Source organism: Mus caroli, chromosome 5 (genome assembly GCF_900094665.2).
Source record: "Mus caroli chromosome 5, CAROLI_EIJ_v1.1, whole genome shotgun sequence".
In the NCBI taxonomy this organism is placed as follows: Eukaryota; Metazoa; Chordata; class Mammalia; order Rodentia; family Muridae; genus Mus; species Mus caroli.
Window position 1 is genome coordinate 129,126,030 of NC_034574.1, and position 1,641 is coordinate 129,127,670.

The 1,641-nt window shown below is 48.7% G+C and overlaps 1 protein-coding gene across 4 annotated transcripts in view; it reads right to left on the reverse strand.

The window, feature by feature from the left end:
- The window catches only part of Cux1 (cut like homeobox 1), a 293,336-nt gene that overhangs the window by 7,793 nt on the left and 283,902 nt on the right, over positions 1-1,641 (reverse strand). For all 4 annotated transcript variants that reach the window (XM_021161668.2, XM_021161666.2, XM_021161667.2 and 1 more), the window contains one exon: positions 827-1,015. In XM_021161668.2, coding sequence (XP_021017327.1) covers positions 827-1,015 — 189 coding nt within the window. The remainder of the gene's footprint in view (positions 1-826; positions 1,016-1,641) is intronic.

The window sequence follows — 1,641 nt, forward strand, 5'->3', positions numbered from 1 at the left end:
GCGCTCTTAACCACTGAGCCATCTCGCCAGCCCCACTCTTTGTATTTTTGATTGAAATTTAACATAATTTAAATTAAAAAAGCTGGGAAGTCACTAGGCTTTTCAAGTATGTGGTGTTGCCTCGAGCTGCCCTGGAGGGTATGGGGCTGGGTCCTGTCTTAGGATGAGCTATAGCCAGTTGAGGTGGCCCTTGATGGTTGGAGAGCTACTGTTTAGGCTCATGGCTGATGGGCAGGGGCACCCTGAGGTCCCAGTGTGGCAGACCTTTGGCAAAATGGATCAACAATGAGAGCTCTCCTCCCTGCTCCTAAAGACCTGGGATGGAGCCCAGGGCTTTAGACAGGCTAGAAGAGTACTCTAACACCGAGGCTCTCTTCCCCCCCCCCCCCCGTAGTACTGAGGGTTTAACTCAGGTCTTACGCTTGTCAAGCAAGCACTTTACAAACTAGCTACAATCCTTGTCCATCAGTATACATTTCTTACTGAGCTCTTCACATTTTCATGGGCCTTTAGCATGAGGTGCACACACAGTAGATGCTTGATAGACAAGCTAAAAGACAGCCAGAAGATAAGCCATTATCACAGACTGTGCTGTACCCAAGGGTCATGAGATCTTTATTTATAGACTTTTGGCCCCAAAGAGGGTCAGTCTTCCNTGTCCTCTTAGCTGCTCACTGGCTGAAACTTGTTTAAACTATGGTGCCCTGCCTTACAGAGTCTGGATGAGGGATCAGTGCCCCACGTCCCCCATCTCTGTGGGGAGATTTGCAGAAAGGGCGTCTATGTGAATGAGGTGGTGCCTGGGTGGCAGAAGGTGGCTGGGTACCTTTCTTCTCCATCCGCTTCATGTCCATCAGCTTCTCCACATTGTTGGGGTCGTTCAGCCATAGCTGCATGCGGACAAAGGGTTCCCGTCCTTTCAGACTAAGCTTATGCCAAGGCTTTGGGCGGGCAAGGAGGTCGGAGACAGAACCCTGGGTGAGCCCCAAAATGGTCTCCCCAAATAAGCGCTGACCTGGAAAGCAGATGTGAGAGATGGTCACTGACAGACAGAGGGCAAGCAGGCAACAAGAACCTGAACTTAGACACAGGGTTCAATAATCCCCACTGTGGAGGCCTGGCCTACAGCAACATGTNTAAGTATTTTTCTTTAGTTTTTACTAAATAGAGATAGACCCTAGGGCTTTGTGCATGTGAGGTGAGAAGTCTTATCACTGAGCTACACCCCGGCCACTTGCTGGTGGATCCTAGGCAGGTGCTCCACCCTAGGGTGGCAGCTTCAGTACTGAAACATTTCTTTCACTTGTCTTCTTCTAACAACTTCATCGGCAAGGAAATTAGAATACACTTACATTCTATATGTATGTGACAAATGACTACGCTTTCAGAAAAGCATCCATGTAGCAGGTATGGCAATACATACTCGTAATTCTAGCATTGGGACATTGAGGCAGGTGGATGAGCAGTTTTAGGTTAGCCTGGGCTACATAGGGAGTTCCAGGTTAGCCTAAACTATTTATCAATAGCCTCAGGAAAAAGAAAATTAAAAGTTTCCAGGAGCCAGGTGAGCTGAGGGTGGACACTTGCAGCATCTGTCAGACTCAGTGAAATCCCCCACACAGGCCCAGAGGGTGGAATGGC